The following is a 16,379-nucleotide window of genomic DNA, read 5'->3' as shown; positions in this document are numbered from 1 at the left end:
TATCCAGTTAACATTCCCAAGGCTGATGCCTGAAGTATCTAAGATCACTTTCAAATGCCCTTTCTAACAAGACCTGAGCAAGAGGCCACTAATTTTCACTGAACAAAAAGCCACTGGAGAGAGATCCGTTTGTCAATATCAACTGGTCCAGCAATTTCCCATCTTCAGACACATCGGCCTATCTGAGCTGGCAGATGTTTAGACAAGATTTTATAAATTGTTCAATATCAGACCATAATGAACCCCAACTGACCATTCCAAAGCAGCTAAAAGCATTCAGGATCTCCCCTGCTGGGATCTAATAATGCTCTCACGCTGGAACATTATTAATCATGGAATAAAATAGATGAGCCTCTTGAAAAATAAGTGTATGATTGATTAAAGGGCAATCTAAGAAGCTATTATTCTTGTTTTATAACCGTAAGTTATATTCACTCAATTTATCTTTTGGGGAAAATAAATGATTGTTCGTTTCTTTTCTGAAATTATACTATATGAGGATTCCCATTATTTTACTAAAAATTAAAATGATTAGTTAGCTGATTTTATGAGCCCAATCAAAGTGGATTTCCAATGCGACTGTGAAGATACGGTTTACTGATATAAAGAAAAAGAGGGGAAATCATAAAAAACAGGAATTGGATTTTTTTATCTTCTTTTTTTTTTTTTTTTTTTTTTTTTGCCTTTGCGTATTTTAGCCAGAAGCAGGAACAAAGAAAGTAGAAATAAGCTGTAGTTGATTATGATTCTTTTTTTTTTTTCCCCCTAGAAATCGTGGATTTAAAGAATGTTAACTCAAATAAAGAGCTACTTCACACCCAGCATAAATAGTTTATAAGAAACATGCATGTATTCGCATCACTCTCTCTAGGCATATGCATGTATATATACAAATACGTATTTGCACACATGTGTGTATTTAAAGCTTAAGTATAACGGAACAACCCAGAAGGAATTAATTTATGCAAAGCATATCTTTGCAACATTTTTAAATTGCTTACTCATTTTATGGTCTAAGCTCTACTAGTGAAATTACAACTTTCGTCATTTTCTAAATAATAGATTATTATTTTGGGGGAAATGAACGAAAAACACCATATTGTTGCAGACTAGTCTGTTTTTATTTACAATTAGAGATATAAATTAGTAAAGAATTCTCGTTAAACAACCAGAGATTGTATAACCATCAACGTTTCAAATAAAAACCAGGCAAAATTTATTTACAAAAAGTTCAGATTCCATTGCAATACAACTTGCATAAATTACTAGAAGCTTTATATCGTTACAAAAATAAATATCAAATTTGTATCCACTTTGTAAGGACTCAAGTTCTCCAATCACGTCTTTATTATCTCTACTGTATACATCTTTTACAAATAAATTTTACAATAAATCCTATCACACCTATCGAATATATACCGTGGCAATGAAGTGATCAATTCAAGATATCCTGAGAAAAACAGATCTGTTTTCAAAAGTCACACATACATTGGGGAAACTATACTATACCAGCAAACTCACATATGTCCAACAAAATTCTGGTTTAATAATTAGAATCTGAAGATTTAATAGTGCTCTGTGGTCTTCTTTTATACAGTGGCACAAGATGTGATCCGGATTTAGAGATTTGTTATATATATTAGCTCGGGGAGAGATGATGGCTTGCTGACTTTTTTCAAAGCAATTGTGACACCTACCTGTGGACCAAGGAAAAAACCAGATCATCCAAAAATCCTTCAATTACACTCTAACACCATTAAATGGGGAAAAAAAGGAAGTAAGGCAAAATTCTTACTCGTCTAATTTCTTCCAACAAAAGAATTAGTTGAAAAAATATCGGCAAGGCGATTTTCTTGTTGTTTATTTAAACCTCAATAGTGGGGCTATTAAGAGTGCCATTGCTAGCTAGGCAAGAGGCAATTCACAGATAACATACATTAAGACGCATGTTGATCTCTAATAACTGTCCCTTTTTCTTTTAAATACACGGTCACTGCGTGAAGCCTCACTCAGAATGTACAATTTTAGCACTGCCACGTGAGCACAAGCACGTTGTTTTTAAACGACAATACCTTCCAAAATATTTTTTTCTAAAGCTTTCTTTCCGTAATATTTAAATAGTCCTTACGGCTTTGCCTTACACGAGCGAAGAGTATGCAAGGTGAGGGAACTGCCTAACCTGACTTTAAAATGAAGACAAACACCAGAAAGAAAAGCCGTAATGAGAGGTTTAAAAAAACAGCGGAAAAGAGTGTCTTACTCCGTAATCAGCCTCTTAAGTAATGAAGCAAGAAATTAACGTTAAGCAAGTCTAGAACTGTGCAGCGTGTCTTAGACCTGATGCCAAATGATCAGTGTAACAGAAAATGTTCTCACTTACTTGCATTGCTGTGTGATTGCACTTCTATAGGTATGGTTGTACTCCTACTGTGCAGACTTCAGTGGGATCTGTCAAAATATAACCGTCAGTTAGTCACAGGACACAGCCAGCTAACTAGATTATACAGTGTGTGTAGGTCCCAACCCTCACTCGCGCAGAATTCGTAGCTAGGTCGTTTGCTAGGCTGGCCAATATTTTATAATTGCCCGTATCTCGAGTATTTTGTTAGAATAAGCTGACAATTATATTAGTGCAAAACTTTTTCGGAAAAAAAACCAAAACAAACCGAACAGTTAAAAATGTCACACCCCACGTAATTTCACGTCCAAGATCAGCAATTATCTGAACCCAAAGCTGCAAAAAACCGTGAGAATACTGGAAACAAAGAGAGCAAAACCAGTTTGTCGAAAACAAAAAATGACAGGCAATAACACCAGTGCTCTCTGGATATCTGCGTGTGTAGTTTTCCTTTTAAAAACGACTTTTAAAAGCTGCGTCTGTAGCCTGTGAGACTGATCTGAAAGTCGCCTTTTATATTTCCCCTCTCGGTTCTCGGAGGCAGGTATCGATACGACGGCGACATGCCGTTTTTAATCCCCCGATTATGCTATTGCCCATCTTCACTCGGCGGTGGCAGGGGTGACAGTGCGCCCACTGTTTTCTCCAGAGAAGGTTTCGGTATTTACAGCGTATAAAGGACTCGTGCGGGTCGGGGAAGGAGGGCGAGGGAGAAGGGGGAAGAAAGCGGCAAAAACAAGCCACCTACCTTTCTTAGAGTCATAACTAGAGGGCCTGTAATGTTGTTCTAGCTGGTTAGTGATCGTTTTCAAAGAGTCACTGCTCTGCTTGTGGACAGAGCTGGCATTTAGGACAGTCTGACTTAGTCCCTCGTTTGAAGCCACTGCTGCGGAGTTGTATCTCAGGATTCCCTGGCTCTGGAGAGCGTTAAAGTTCCCATAGTTTGTATAATTGCTATAAAAAGGTGAGGTGTAATAAATATGCCTCCCCAGGAGGGAGGAGGGCGAGTAGGCAGCGCTGTGCGGGGCGGAGGCGGGGGTGGCCGAGGAGAGCGGCGCAGGCTGGCAGCCTTGGCCCAGGGTCTGGCTCTTGAGGTCCGAGGTGGCGATTTCGGCCAGCGACCAGAGCTTGGGCTTGCTGGCCGGCGTCGGGGGGCCGGGGGAGGCGCGGCCGCCCAGCGCCGCCTTGCTGGCGCTGCGGGCGGCGTCGGCGTGCGGGTGGCCGAGGAGCGGGGCCTCCACGGCCGCCAGCGGCGAGGAGGTGGCGGGCTTGGCCGGTGGGTCGCGCTCCCCGCCGCCGCCGTCGTCCTCCTCGATGTCCTCCTCCTCCTCCTCGTCCTCCTCCTCGTCCTCCTCCTCTTCGATGTCCTCGTACTTGTCCTTGCACTCCGAGCCCGACTCGCAGAGGGGGTCACCCGCTCGGCAGGGCAGCTTCTCGCCGTCCGACTCGGCGGAGCAGGAGTGGTCCGTCAGCGAGTCGACTTGCAAGCTGATCCCTGCAAGTGTCCGCCGGGCACAGAAAGGCAGAGTCAGGGGGGGCGGCAAAAGAGAGCGGGCCAGAAGCGAGCACGGCCACCGCCACCGCCACCGCGGCGGGCAGGGAGACCGCTAGCCGTCCCGGCCTTTTCCCTGCAATCCCGTTTCGAGGAGTATCCATCCCCACGGGCTAGCTCCGCCGCGGCACCTCGCACCGCCCCGCCCGCCCCCTGCACGGCGCCGCCGCGGCACCTCCGCCCGCCGCCCCCCGCCCGCCCCGGCCACCGGCACTGCGCGGCGACAAGCGCCCGGAGCAGCCGGAGGCGACGGGATGGGACACGTTTCGGGGTCGCCTTTGTTAAACGCTGCCCCCCCACCCCCTTCCCCACTGTCCCGCTCCCGGGGGGGCGCGACGGGGCGGGATGGGGCCACCCCGCCGCGGCCGCCGTCACCCCGCTCCCACCTTCGTCCTCCGCGGAGGTTTCGTTGCTCTCGGGCATCTTCTCGGGACTCTCCTCTTTACTCCTCGCCCCGTCGCCTTCGTCGTCGTCCTCGTCCTCGCTCTTGTTCCGCGGGGCCCAGGTCATCTTGTTCTCCTTCTTGAGCCGCCGGCGGGCGTTGGCGAACCAGGTGGAGACCTGGGTGAGGGTCATCTTGGTGATGATGGCCAGCATGATCTTCTCGCCCTTGGTGGGGTAGGGGTTCTTGCGGTGCTCCTGCAGCCAGGCCTTCAGCGTGGCCGTGGCGTCGCGGGTGGCGTTTTTCCTGTACGCGGGGTCGTTGAGCTGGTAGGGGTAGGCAGGGCTGCCGTACGGGTGGTAGCTGATGGCTCCGGTCATCCCCGTCGTATGTGCGTCGTAAGGGGAGCCCTGGACAGAACAAAACGGTGGGATTGGCAATTTGTTACTGCTGATAGCCATTAGTTAGTTGTCAAGGCGAGATCGGCGGTTATATTTGTATTTCCCCGGGATGGTGTCTTGTATCCATATTCTATGAGGGCGAGAAGCAGCACCCAAAGGCCATTAAGTTGCGATCCCCCCTCCTTCCTCCGCCCAGCACACAGACACAGGCACACGCGCTTAAAATCGGCGATGTTTTAATCTTTCTGACTAATTTCAGCTCCTTGTAATTGAATATTTCCCAATATAATTTTTGAACCGCGCAGACATTTTAAAGGCCCTACAGGTAGTGTCTTGATATCTACATTTCTCTCAAAGGTTCAAAAGATGTTTCCTTTTTTGCTATAGAAAATACAACAAAGCCGCCACTTAGCAATTCACTGCACTAATGCATTGCAAATCCAATTTGCAAATCAGAAGATATGCACCGTTTCGAATTGTTCAAATGCGATGTAATTAGCATTTTAATTCGCCCTTTAACGTTTAAATTGCGCTTATTTAAGTCTGCATAATGCAAGAAAAGTTAAAGATATGGCTAAGGAACTCGCTAACTTTCAGCACGTCCCTGAATCCCGCAGATCGGCGAGTCACAGGCGCAACATCACCCAATATCCCGCACAGTTCACAACCTCGCTGCAACTTCCAGCCACTCGCCTACTGCTTCTCAACAGGAAAAACGAGCAAGCGAGATCCTCAGATCTTTTATACCACCCCGAATAAAGACTGCACGACAATTTATGCACCGTATTTTACAGACAGAAAGCAAGTACTTTCCCTGTCACTTTGCAGGGAGAGCGAACTACCCCGCTGCCGTCCCCTCCTAGGATCTCGACAGCGGCTCCAGTCTTAAATTCCGGGCACAGGTCTTTGTGTGTACGGACTAGATACGTGTCTGACTCTGTGTGTGTGTATTTATAAAACTATATAACCATCTAGACGTGCAGTTTATTTATATAGTTTATGGTTTTATTTATATAGTTTATGCACAGAATACACACACACACGCAATTGCAAATGCTCTTTTTAACTAATAAGAAGAAAGTGAAATCCGAAACTGCGGCCACCACAACCATCTTGGGCTTAAGCGAAGCTCACAGATCGCAAACAGATGCTCCTTTTCATTCCTAAAATCCAGTTAAACCATTAGCACAAAACACACTGAAAGTAAATAAAACCACACGGGGATAAAGCCCGCAGCGCCTCTAAACACCGACTTGAAAAGAGAGAGGGGAAAAAGAGAAAAAAAAAAAGAAGAAAAAAAAAAGAAAAAACAAACCCTCCCCTATCCTACCACAGCGAAAAGAAAAAAAAAAAAAAAGAAAGAAAGCGGGGAGGGGGGGAGAGAATGAAAGCATCCAACCCAACTGACTGAGCCGATCCGTATTTCTTTAATCAGGGCGCCCGCACGGCTCCGCGAACCGCGGCGCGAGCCCGGGTCCCAGGCCCGCCGGCACCGCGCTCGGCTGGGGCGCGGAGCGAGGCGGCGCCCCGGCCCCAGCCCCGGCCCCAGCCCCGGCCCCATCGCCGGCCCCGGCCCTCCGCGCCGCTCGGCTCCGCTCCGCTCGGCTACGCGCGTCTCGGCCGGCCCCGGCCGAGCTGCCAGGCGGCGGCAGCGCGGTGCGCGGCTGGCGGCGGCAGCGCGGAGGCGGCGGCGGTGCGGGGCGCCCGGCTGGGCGGCGTGGTGTCGGGGGCTGATGGTGAGTGTGTGAGGAGAGAGGCTGAAGATGATGAGGATGAGAATGCGGATGCTAATGAAGAAGGAGAGGGTTTCTCTTCGGTAGTTACCATGTAGGAGGGGAATCCCGTGGCGGGGTCTGTGGAGTACTGGAGCGGGCTGGTGAAGCCTGTGGCCGCCGCCTGGGCGGTGAAAGCTGCCGATCCCGGGTAAGGGCTGAACGCCGATCCCGACGAAGACCTGGCCAGCTCCTCGCTCCTGGGGGCCGCCAGCGCCGACGCCCCGTACGCCGGGCAGGAGTACAGAGCCAGCGAGCCGGGGGGCTGGTAGAGGTAACCCTGAGGATAGGACATGGCTTGCACTGGCGTGCACAGGAGCAGGGAGGGGGCGAGGGTGACCGGCCCTGCTGCTGCCGCTGCTCCTGGCGCTGCTTTCGTGCTCTCCCTCTCTCCCGCCCGCCCTCCCTCCCTCTCCCTCTCTCTCTCTCTCTCTCTCTCCGGTTGGCTCTGTGCAGTTATGTAGAGAATCAGAATTGTTATACGCTCCCCCCCATGCGCACCCGGTCAGAATAAAAACAAACAGGAGGAAAAAAAAAAGAACACCCCTCCAAAAAGGGAAAATAAATCGAGCGGTCAGAAATCTAACCGGGAGGGGAAGGACATCTGGGAGAGACGGAAGAGGAGAGGGTTAATAAAAAGAGAGAGGGAGAGAGAGAGAAAGGGAGAGAAACAGAAGGGGAGAGGGGGAGAGAGAGGGAGAGAGAGAAGCTAGCCCCCGAAATCAGAAAAGTGGCTGCTGCATATGGAGTTCTCCCTGCCAGCTCCCCCAGCGCCTGCGAGCCTGTATTTTGGGGGAAGTATAGAGTCTGAAGTGAAGAGTTGAGGGAAGGAGCACTCGAGTTTCTGAGGGACATTGGAAAACAGAGCTGTCCGTCACCGCTGCTCATCTGCATAGCGCGGCGGGCCCGCCCCCTCCCGCTCCGGCCCCGTCTCCTCCCGCGGCCGGCAGGCAGGCAGGCAGGCAGGCAGCGAAGGCAGGCTTTGTAATGCAACCCAGCCTCTCCGACTGCGAGCACACTGCTGAAGCCAAACGATGATACTGCTCATCAGCTCCTCTCCGGACTCGTGGAGCCATAAATACTCTTTCGCACACTCTCGATTACACCCCCTCTCTCCCTCTTTCTATATCCACGCGGGGAACAAAAAAGAATGTGTGTTATAAATATATGTAACCCTTCACACACGCACTCGCCGAAGTGCTATATGCACGCACACGTATCTTAGATGTGTGCATTTGCACGCGTGTGGGTACGCAGGGCCAGGCTCGATGGAGCTGGGCAGTGTACAAGGGAAGAGCACTTTGTAAAAGTACTGCCCTATATGGTAGGAAAGAAGAGCAACTGCTCAAATCAGCACGTCCAGGATCGTGCTGTTCTGGCAGCGAGAGCTTTATAGTTTTGTAAGTTGCCACAAACAGTCAAGATCTAGTCATGGAGCGTGTTTGCACATGAAGGGGGGGAAAAATCCTCCTCTTTCTTTCATTTCTATTCTTCCTGGTCTGGTACGTGGGGAAGAGGCCTGGGTGAGCCCTTCTGGGGGGCTAGCTGCCTTAACTGCCCCTTCCCCCCTTTTGCAGTTCAGATGAATCTCCTGGAATACGACCACGATGTAATTAATTTCCCAAATAACGTAATCTCTTCCTCTGCCCCCTCCCTTCGGCCCTGGCCACCATCAGCTTCTAGCCACTGCCAGCTCTGCTCCGGTCCGGATACGGCAGGACGAGGCGAAGGCACCGCTCTTTTCTTCTCAGTGCAGCCATAAATAAATACATATATGTGCGCGTGAGTTTTTTTAATGGCTAGTCTAGAGGGACCCTTCAGAAACCGGCGGCGAACTGCCCGCACTCGAGCTTTGGCCTTTGCCTCCCGGGGCGAGGCGCGGTGCCGACGCGCCGTCCTGCAGCAGCCGCCGGTCCCCTGCCCGCCCACCACCCCCCGCGGCGGCGCCGGGGCTGTCCCCCCCGCCCCTCCCCGCACTCCCCGGGCACGGCGTTGGGCCCTACCCGCCCCACCGAGCGGCCGCCGGCGGGGCCGAGGCGCGCTAGGCCGCTCCGCGCCTCCCGGCCCGCACCTGCGCCTCGCCAGGCCGCCGCCGCCGCCGCCCGGGCGGGGCAGGAGCAGGCCGGCAGGTAGGGACGGGGCCGCCGGGGCTGCAGGGCTGGAAGCCACCGCGCTTCCCGCAAGCCCTTCACCTGCAACCTGCGCTGGCTCACCAGCCCAGGACGAGCTGAAAAAAAAATTTGTTTAGGCGCTCACAAAAAAAAAAAAAAAAGAGGAAAAAAATTGTTCATTAAACCGTGCGTTTTATTTTTCCAACATCTGTGAGCGGGCACTTATCCCGTATTTAACCAAATGAAGTCGCTTGACGTTTACGGCCGACCTCTTCATGGAATATCTCAGGTAATTTCAGTTAGGTAGGATGGAGAAAAGGCGCCTGGTGAGGTACGCCGGGGAATCGGCTGGCCACCGACAGGAGGGGAGATGGCAATAGCTGAAGAATTGCGGGTTAGCAGGGCAGCCTATTGTTAATCAATTAAACATGCAGCTAATAAAAACTGCACTTCGAGAAGCCGTTTCAGCAGCCTCGCGGGCACACCGGAGGAAATGCCGTGCTGAAACTACGGTCAAGTATCGGGATGCGTATGCTCTCTGAAGCAATCCGAGCTTTCCATTTTCTTTTTCTATCCGATTTTTTACTTCTTTCCCTTCCTCTCCTCGTCTTCTGTGAAACCCACATACCAGTTTACCCCTGCCCCTGCACGCAGCAGTAGAGATCTGGCCACCAGACACACCGGATTAATTCCTATCCAGATCTGTCAGCTGGCCTGTAGAAGAGGCAATCCTTTAAAAAGCAGGTGAGGGGGAGGAGGTTAACACCAACAGGTATTTCTTGTCATTAACTCCCGACTTCCTGATAAGAGAGTGATAAACAACTGGTAAACTCAGTGCAACAGATTACAGAAAAGACGTTTGCTTCCCTGCTTGGTGATTAATGCGCATATATTAAATAAAAATAGAAACTCTAAAAACAAGAGCTTTATATAAAACACATTCATATTTCAGTACTTCTATGGAATAATCGATATCATGCGATTACATCTGAATAGTCAATTCCTGTGTTCCGCAGACCGATTTCTAAGTATATGAGCTCTGCTTCTGAACGGAGCAGCAGCTGGAGAGCCGAGAATGCAAAATTAATTACAACATTATAAAGTCATACATGAATCTCTCTAAGTCAACCTGCATGCCTTGCAAAATGTGCTATACTCTCTGCATTTTTATTTGGGAAGCCAAGTCTGTTCTTTTCCAGCAGGAGTGGTGTAAGTGTTTATCTATGCGAATTGATTGCTTTTAGTTCCTCCTCTTTAATAATTAGTGGAACAATACAGATTGGGAATACAATGGCCGTTGTGTTTACATTATAACAAGGGATTAATGCTATTAAGTGAGTGTTACAGTTATGACCTGGGAAGAGTACTTAAATAAATACCGTGATCCCAGGAGAATTGATATAAGTCAGTTCAGAGCGTGTGTAGATACGCACAGACACACAAGCACACACGCGAGATACAAATCTCCACACGTATCTACACGCATATACATATGTTATACACGCTAGGTATACATGCCCGTCCGTGTAAAATGTAGTGCTGTTTTTGCCTCCATCTGCATGTCTTTCCTCTATGAAAATATATTTTTGTGATTTCGGTGGGAGGAATGTTTAAATCAGGAACATGACTCCCTTTCCCCCAAACACAAAGAGCAACAGATTATATTTCTGATGTTTTAATTTGTGCAGTCCAAAAATATTGTTTTATATACAAAAACGGGGTTAATTTCGCAGTCAGAGATTAATGGAGTAAAATATTATCATTTCAAAAGACAAGTTCTTGCGTTGATTTGATTTGCATAATTTTTGTATGGCTTCAGAAAGGAATGGATTTACTCACTGCAAGGAGACGGTATGCATTTTATTACAGCAAGTACACCACTAATTTGACTCTGCACAATGTGGAGAACGAATCGCTAGTGGCGTCATTTAAATATCCCTGGCGAAGTCTTTGCGATAAACAAACCAGAAAACCGTGTCAATAACGTTTTTAAATATCGGTCAGTGTGCGTGGCTGTATTTAACTTCTCCTTGGAGTTATCTCTGTTTGATTTGAATGCCTTTGGCGGGGAAGAGGTTTTTCATCTGCCTGGCTCCACCGCCGAAATCTAATTTTCCCATAGTACTACCCGTTACTAATAAAAAGCCGTCCAACTTGCGCTGTTAAACAGTAGAATAGTATTACATGCACTTTTTATTGGTAATAACTGTGGCAAATTAACATGCCTACACAGAGACATTAAGACTTTACACACTGCTTTTTTATTTGAATAATCTATTCATTAGTTCAGCGTTTACCTTCCCAGACTATAAGAGGTGCTCTCGCCTTGTCTTCTTTAATTCAGTTTGCTCCAGCACAGCTGAGAAGGTAGTTGAGACCCCTCCCGCCCCCAGACATACCCCCTGCCCCTTTTCAGCTATCGCTCATTGCCGTCCGGGGAGACAGGTTTTGCGGTTAGTCATTTATTAGCTACATCTCCTTGCACTAGTGACAGAGGCTGAAGTTTTCGGGCGAACGAAGTTGAAAGCCACGTCTGTGGGAATCGCACTCCCGCCCCTGCTGCGGGAGAGCTCGCTCCGAGCAGCGGCTGCCTCCCTGCCTCTGCCCGGCGCTCGGGCGTCTGCCTGGTGGCCGCTCTCTCAGGACCCCGTTCCCTTCAGTTTTACTCAGGTAAAAGGGAAAAAAAAAAAAAAAGTCTCGTTGGCGTGAAGGAGCGATTTCCCCGCCTCAGGAGGGCTGCCTGTGGCCCGGAGAGGCGCGCACGCCTGTTACCCGGACAATGCCAATTGCCCAATTGTCATGACACCGGTCACAGCAACTTTTTAAGCAGAGCGAAGTGGGACTTGGTGAGGTTTGGAGATGTAACACAATGTGCAGCAGAACCAGTTTCCTGTGACATAACCACACAATGGTCTGGGAATGCTTTCTCCTTTCTCTCATGAAATGGGGGACCGCCACCATCTCCCGGAGACAACGACGTGAAATAATAGACTATTGTATTTAAAAATAACAAATGACACACGCATACTGTGCAAGCGGAGTTGTCCAGTTTTCTAGTAAAAGGAGCCCAGTTTACGAGGCTCTTTCCGAGCGAGGTGCTTTGCAGGGGCGACCTGTGCGAACGAAGGGAGACGAGGCGGGCTGGGCGAGCCGTTCTATCGTAGATCTGCTCACAGGGTTAAAGCAAAGAGCGGGGGAAACAGCAAGGGAGAAAGAAAAAGAAAGAACTTTTCTTTCCCCATCTTCAGGATAAAATCTTTAGTTCAAGCTGCGTGTGGGAGGGGGCGCTGTGGTAATGAATTCTCCAGTGCTCCCGAGCACTGGCAGCGTAATTGTTTATGTAAGGTCCTTCCCTGAGGTTTCTTTTCATATTTCAGTCATTACTTTTATTAACAATACTATCTAACTGTCGCGCCGTGATACCTGCACTAAAAGGTGGACTGTTCGCATGAGTTATGGTCACTTCTTTTCCCCTTATCCCAGATGTCTTTTTTTTTTTTTTCTTCCTTCAGTTCGGTAGGAGTGGAATAGTGTATTTCATTTTCAAAATACAGTGCAAGAAGGGTCTGCCCAGGGGAGCGCTGAGAATTTAGACTACTCTTTAAACACGCAAACGCGTACAAATAGACACATATGAAGCGTACTCCTTGTTTGTAGCTTCATTTTTTTTTCCTCTCTCTCTTTCCTTTTTTTTTTTTTTTTTTTTCTTTTTTCCCCCGGGGGCGTCTGTGGCTTCGACATTTTGCACTAATAACGGGCCCGGTCTTTACGAGGATTTAGCTCCCCCCTTTTGGGACATTATTGGGGGGAGTGTTTAAAAAAAAAAAAAGAAAAGAACACTAAAGCAGATCTCTAAAAAGAAGATCTGAGGCTTAGAAAAGTTGCTTCCCATAATGTCACACTGTTATTAAGAGTCTTAGTCATTTTCTGCTTAGGGAAATATAAGCAAATACGTGTCCCTAAGTATAAGATAAAAGACCTCCAAAACTTTCCTGGAGCCTGCTATTTTCACCTGAAAGGCAGGCAATGTTTCTCAGGGAGAGAACAAGTGTCCGATCCACAGGTGGGATAGTTCCTCCTTCTCGAAGGGGAAAGCGAAAAAAAGAGAAAAAAGAAATTCAGTCGGTGTATCCGGCTTTTGAACGAGCCGCCGAGCCATCCGTGCGGCGGAGGCAGGGGCACGGAGGTCCCGTCGCTCGCTCCGAGGGGCTCGGAGCAGCCACCGCCCCCTGCCGCGCCTCCGCTCCGGGCCGCCCGGCGCAGCGCCCGGCGCAGCGCCCCGCGCTCCCCCGCGAAGCCGCGCGGAGCGGCCTGCGCGCTTGGCCGCCGCCTAAGCGGAGCCGCGGCCGCTTCTTGCAGCGCCTCGAATCGGTGTCGGTGCCAGTGGCACCGAGCAGCCCGTGTCGGGCTACGCCGGGGTGACCCCCCTCCACGGGTAGCGGGGAGGGAGGGAGGGAGGACTGCCCTCCGGAGCTGCAGGCAGGGCCGTCGGGAGGGGAAGGGCTGGCTCGGGGGGTCAGGCGGGGGCGAGCAGTGGCCCCCCGCCCCGCCGCGCATGCTGCCGGGGGAAGGAGCGCTCCCCATCCCCCATCCCCGGCTGCGCTGGAGCCAGGCAGTCAATACCACGTCTTTGCCTCTGGATTTTGTACCCGGCCAGCGTGTCTTGGAAAGGCTGCTTCAGAGTCAGTGGGAGGCTGAATCCCTTCAGCGCCTGGTACGCTTGCAAAGTGGGTGATGGACAGAGTAAAGGAAAAGTGGGGCGATTTAACTAAAGGGTTGCTTTATTTTAAGGGCTCACGTTAAAACGAATTCTTCCGACACAGGAATAATCAACAAGTAGGTTTGGGCACTTTGGTGCCCAAAGAGTACTGGTAGGCAGGCTCCTGGGAGTGCTTCACCCGGAGTAGGTGTGTGTAAATGGAGTTCTCCTACTGGTTCTTCCTCATACTTATGCCAGCGATGTGGGAATCTGCTGTTGGGTTAAAATTGTTTTAGGTAATTTTGAAGTCACTCTCCAGATCCTTTCCCCTTCTTGTAATTGCCATCATCTGTCTGATCACCGCTTTTAACACTAGAGAGCACCTGCTCACCTGCTTTGTGCTTTTCTCTCATTCATTCATAGATTCGTTCACCTCTGTGTGTGTATATGTGTATATGTATCCTTCATTTGTAGACCCAGAAACACGTTTCTAGATCAAGCCTACCCCCACTCCCAAAGCAGAAAGTCCCACTTTTGCTCATAAATAACCTTCCTGAATGATGAGACCTCTTTGTATCCATTTAAAACCAGGTAGTTTCCTTTCTCAGAACAACCAACTATCCCCATTGTATGTTAAAGAGACATTCGAGGTTGCTGGTATATTTCCAAAAGTAGACAGAAAAAACCCAGAAAAACTGTAGTCATACTCAGGAAAAGTATTACATATTCATGTAATTCATGTGTTCACACATTCATTCACATACTCATGTATTTAGTGATACTATGAGGTATTGAAAAAATCTATTTAAAATTGATGCAGCATAGTTCACAGACATTCAGGTAGCTTCATAACAGTTTTGCATTTTCTTCCATTAATGGGCAGAGTCAAGGGTAATTGAAGTTCTTAGTTTCATATTTTCCTTTAAATTGATGTTTCCTTTAAATCAATGTTGAACTTCCACTGTTCCTCACATTTAGTTAAGGAATTACTACAAAATTCTTTTGTTTTGTTTTGTTTTTTCTTTATTCTTTACCTTCAAGCTTTACTCCAAGTTAGAATCTTTGAATTTTGGGGGGAAGATTTTTCATAATACTAGCCCTTCATATATAAATGGTAAACAAAAAACGCCCAAATATTACTTTGAATATTGTTACGAGCAAAAAACACATAACACTATTTCTAACTTGTTAAAAAATGCTATCTAGGCTTACTCATATGGTCTCACTGCTTTTCCTGGCTTTGTAGCAATGCTCGAGTAGACTGCCACTTGAACCAAGTTTACAGCCTTCCTTCACATCACATAAAGGAAGGGCAGACAGACCATCTGGCCCCTAGCTTTTCAATCTATAACCATACAGGTTTTAAGACACTTTCATCTGGGAAAGGCTGATTGCCAATTTGCCAATGAGAAGTCTAAACACATGCACATTTCTCCTCGTACAACTGATTCATTTCCATCAGTAGGAGCACAGAATGAAAAATAGCTGAAAAGAAGAGTTGTGCTTTGATTCCTTCTGATATCAACATGGTTTTAAGAATGATGTGAACTGTTGACTTTGTTGTGTGTTTGGCTATGCTTAGCTCAAGAGAGGGATTCTGTCGTGGCTAAAATACTGTGTATAGGCTCACTCTTCCCTCTATGGAAGGTTTGGAGAGCTTGTATTGTTTTGCTAGTAGTAAGACATCTGGGGGAAAAAAAAAGCTTCACAGAGGTCTTCTAAAAGATCTACATTAAACTAATGCCAACACAAACTAATCAACAGATTTTCTTCACTTTTCAGAAAGACATTTTATGTTTGAAGTGTAGGTTCCAGGAGTTTAAAAGAACAAATCTCTTCATTCTTATCAAGAGACAATGAATTCTGCTTTATGCAGCTCAGCCTTAAAACACATGACCTTTTAATGCATCTCTTAAAGGGAAGTAGTGAAATGATCCTTTTTTTCTTTTCTTGGATGATCCCCAATTGCTAATTAGTGAAGTCCTAGAAAGTCATGACTCCTCTGCACTTTTGAACATGGATTTTTGAAACTGTTGTTGAGAATTATATGTCATTATCTCAAACACCAGAGGTACACAATGTTTAAATTTTATTTCTCATGCAAATATACCACCTGACTTTTTCATCTGGGACCCATTTGGCGGAGTCCTTGTACATGAAAGATAGGAAGTGATAAGGATGGGAAGAAAAAACAACCGATTAACCAGCAGCCTCCACTATGACATTTTGTCTGAAATAATTCTCTCCTGGGATCATCAAAATTTCTACAGTGTTCTGGTCTTTTAGTTTTCTAAACTAAAAATTTAAGTTGGATTCTCAAAACAAAAGTAAACCAAAAGTTCCTCCCTTTCTCTCACTTTTTTCTTCCCCTACTGCTACTCCCTTACCTTCACTTGGCTGAGATTTTTCTGGAAGGTAATAGTGTGCCAGACACATCATGACTTGGCAATGGTGGACTTGCCTGTGTGACCTTCAGAAGGGAATAATCTCACCAAAAGAACTTTATGAGCTGCTGCTTGTTGTTTGAACTTCAGGTCAATAGTCAGACACATAAGATATCCTTCACTATAGGTTTAGTGAGGATTCTTTATAAACTAACAAAACTTAACTCTGTAAATAACACTGATTTAAGAAATTGTTCAGCACCACTCAGTTCTAAGAATGTATAATAGGTTTTTGGTTTCGCACAAACACAGTTAATACGACATATGCACATCAATTAATTGTTTCTTTTTTTCCAAAGATAGGTACTTAATTTGCAACACCTCTTGTGTTTCAGTTGAATTTATGCACTTTATCAGTTTTGTGAACACTATCCACCAAAAGCATTTCCATGAACTTGATTAAAAATCATGTATGAAGGAATAAACCATTAATTCTAACCCTTGTAAAAAATATGGGTTATAAAGGAATCTTTTCCCTGTAAATACACTTGCTGCAAATATGCAGTTGAAAGAAGAATCAGTACATTTAATATGCTTTTGTTTGTTTTAATTGTTTGTTCTGTTTTTACCTGACTAACGGAATTGTCTCTTTCAGCTCTCTTAATTGATTTTTGTTTGAC

The 16,379-nt window shown here is 47.2% G+C and overlaps 1 protein-coding gene across 1 annotated transcript; it reads right to left on the bottom strand.

The window, feature by feature from the left end:
• Positions 1–2,404: 2,404 nt before the first annotated feature.
• IRX2 (iroquois homeobox 2) lies at positions 2,405–7,270 on the bottom strand. Its single transcript, XM_075140687.1, has 4 exons — positions 6,558–7,270; positions 4,337–4,742; positions 3,147–3,893; positions 2,405–2,448 (listed from the first exon to the last, which is right to left on the bottom strand). Exons 1-4 carry the CDS (start codon positions 6,798–6,800, stop codon positions 2,405–2,407), a joined length of 1,440 nt encoding a protein of 479 aa, XP_074996788.1. The 5' UTR covers positions 6,801–7,270.
• Between the last annotated feature and the right edge of the window lie 9,109 nt (positions 7,271–16,379).

This window comes from Calonectris borealis, chromosome 2 (assembly GCF_964195595.1).
Source record: "Calonectris borealis chromosome 2, bCalBor7.hap1.2, whole genome shotgun sequence".
In the NCBI taxonomy this organism is placed as follows: domain Eukaryota; kingdom Metazoa; phylum Chordata; class Aves; order Procellariiformes; family Procellariidae; genus Calonectris; species Calonectris borealis.
This window is presented reverse-complemented; position numbering and strand designations above follow the sequence as displayed.